At 33.4% G+C, this 1571-nt stretch overlaps 1 protein-coding gene across 1 annotated transcript in view; it reads left to right on the top strand.

Moving 5' to 3' along the window:
- LOC116697302 (uncharacterized) overlaps positions 1 to 1212 on the top strand; it is a 9062-nt gene extending 7850 nt beyond the window's left edge. Inside the window, 4 exon segments of the mRNA XM_032528640.1 lie at positions 1 to 86; positions 174 to 290; positions 668 to 729; positions 828 to 1212. The exon segment at positions 1 to 86 is cut by the window's left edge and continues 271 nt beyond it. Of these exon segments, the coding sequence (XP_032384531.1) occupies positions 1 to 86; positions 174 to 290; positions 668 to 729; positions 828 to 944 (382 nt within the window). The 3' untranslated portion in view covers positions 945 to 1212.
- Positions 1213 to 1571: the final 359 nt, after the last annotated feature.

Consider the following 1571-nt stretch of genomic DNA (forward strand, 5'->3'; position numbering starts at 1 on the left):
CAGCTCCTCTGATGCCGGGACTTACTACTGTGCTGTGGCCACATGTGGGGAGATATTATTTGGAGATGGAACTAAACTGGAAATTGGTATGACCTGGAATATGGCAATTTAAGTAATCCTCATGATATGTTAATTACATCAGGATTGATGTTTTTTGTTTTTTCCTTTTCTAGTGCAAAGAACAAACACCGTATTTGTTGCAATGGGGATGTTAATAGTCTGCTTGGTCATTTCTGTTGTTGGAAATGTTGTCCTCTTCTGGAACCAAAAAGTCCATGAACAAGATAAAGGTAAGTCTTGTAAGAGTATAAAATTGTTGCAAAAATTCAAATTCTCCTGTTGTTTTCATTTTAAATATTTTGATCATATGTTATACTTACTTTTTATTTTATATACAAGATCAGACAAGCTTTTAAAATAGAGGTTAGGGTCAAATGGAGTCTGTCATGAACAACGGCAGCACTTTTTCTAAAGAAAAATATGTAAGTTTCCATTGTGCTTATTGTTTATTTGTGTAGATAAATAAACTCAGCCTCTAGCCTTTAACCTCTTTTATTCAAATAACTAAAATAAATATTTTACCCTTACGATTTTTACGTTATATTTGTACTGGATTAAGTGAATGTGTCTCATAAATATTTAATAGTATGATTTAATTCATGTTTAGGAATTGAAAGTGCTAATTTAGAAGAACGACATGACAACTTGCGCCATCCAGTACACGATATAGTAAGATGATACCAAATTAATTTTGTTTTTCCATTGAAATTCTGTATATTTATATCACTATATATATACATAGCCTTAACTGTTTATATTCCGTACAGACTGGAGATGACGACAGATTGAACTACGCTGCACTGAATTTCTCCGGGAAAAAAACGAGAGGAAGAAAGAAGAGAGAGTTTGCCGAGGACAGTGTGTACTCTCAAGTTAAATTCTGATTAAAATGTTGAGTATTAAAATTGAACCTTACATTGTGTTGGGTTATGTGCTCACCTTTTGTTTTTTGTTGTTCTACCATCTCACCCTAAATGATAAGCCAGTTCAATTGCTTTACCATTGATGATATTAATTGTCGTGTTGCATTTAAAACATATAATCATATCTCAGGCTTTAATTGTGTTAACATAAAAATGTATTATTTGACAAATGCTCATTGTCTTAATCTGAAAACATTTGTAAATTTCTGCAATTGAAAATGTTTCAATTAAACAGCGCAAACAATTTTCATGTGTAAATGTGTTTGAAACCAACTTGTGAATGAAAGCAACCGGAGACAGAAAAGTTAACTTAAAGTGCACATATGCCTTCTTTGCATTTTCACTTTCCTTTCTTTTGTCATATATCTTTTTTGTGCATGTAATAGGTTTATGAAGTTATAAAGCCCAAAATCTCACCATCTCCAACAGAAAACACTGTTCACCAACTGCTCTATTGTAGTCCAGCCTTTACTTCCGTGACAAACGTGCGTCACTTTGTAAAACAAGTTATGTTTAACAGCATGGCAGCCCTCATACTCGCAATGCTGACCCAGGTACTACGACTCCCAACAAAGATGGAACAGAAGT

The sequence above is a fragment of the Etheostoma spectabile genome, chromosome 10 (genome assembly GCF_008692095.1).
Source record: "Etheostoma spectabile isolate EspeVRDwgs_2016 chromosome 10, UIUC_Espe_1.0, whole genome shotgun sequence".
In the NCBI taxonomy this organism is placed as follows: domain Eukaryota; kingdom Metazoa; phylum Chordata; class Actinopteri; order Perciformes; family Percidae; genus Etheostoma; species Etheostoma spectabile.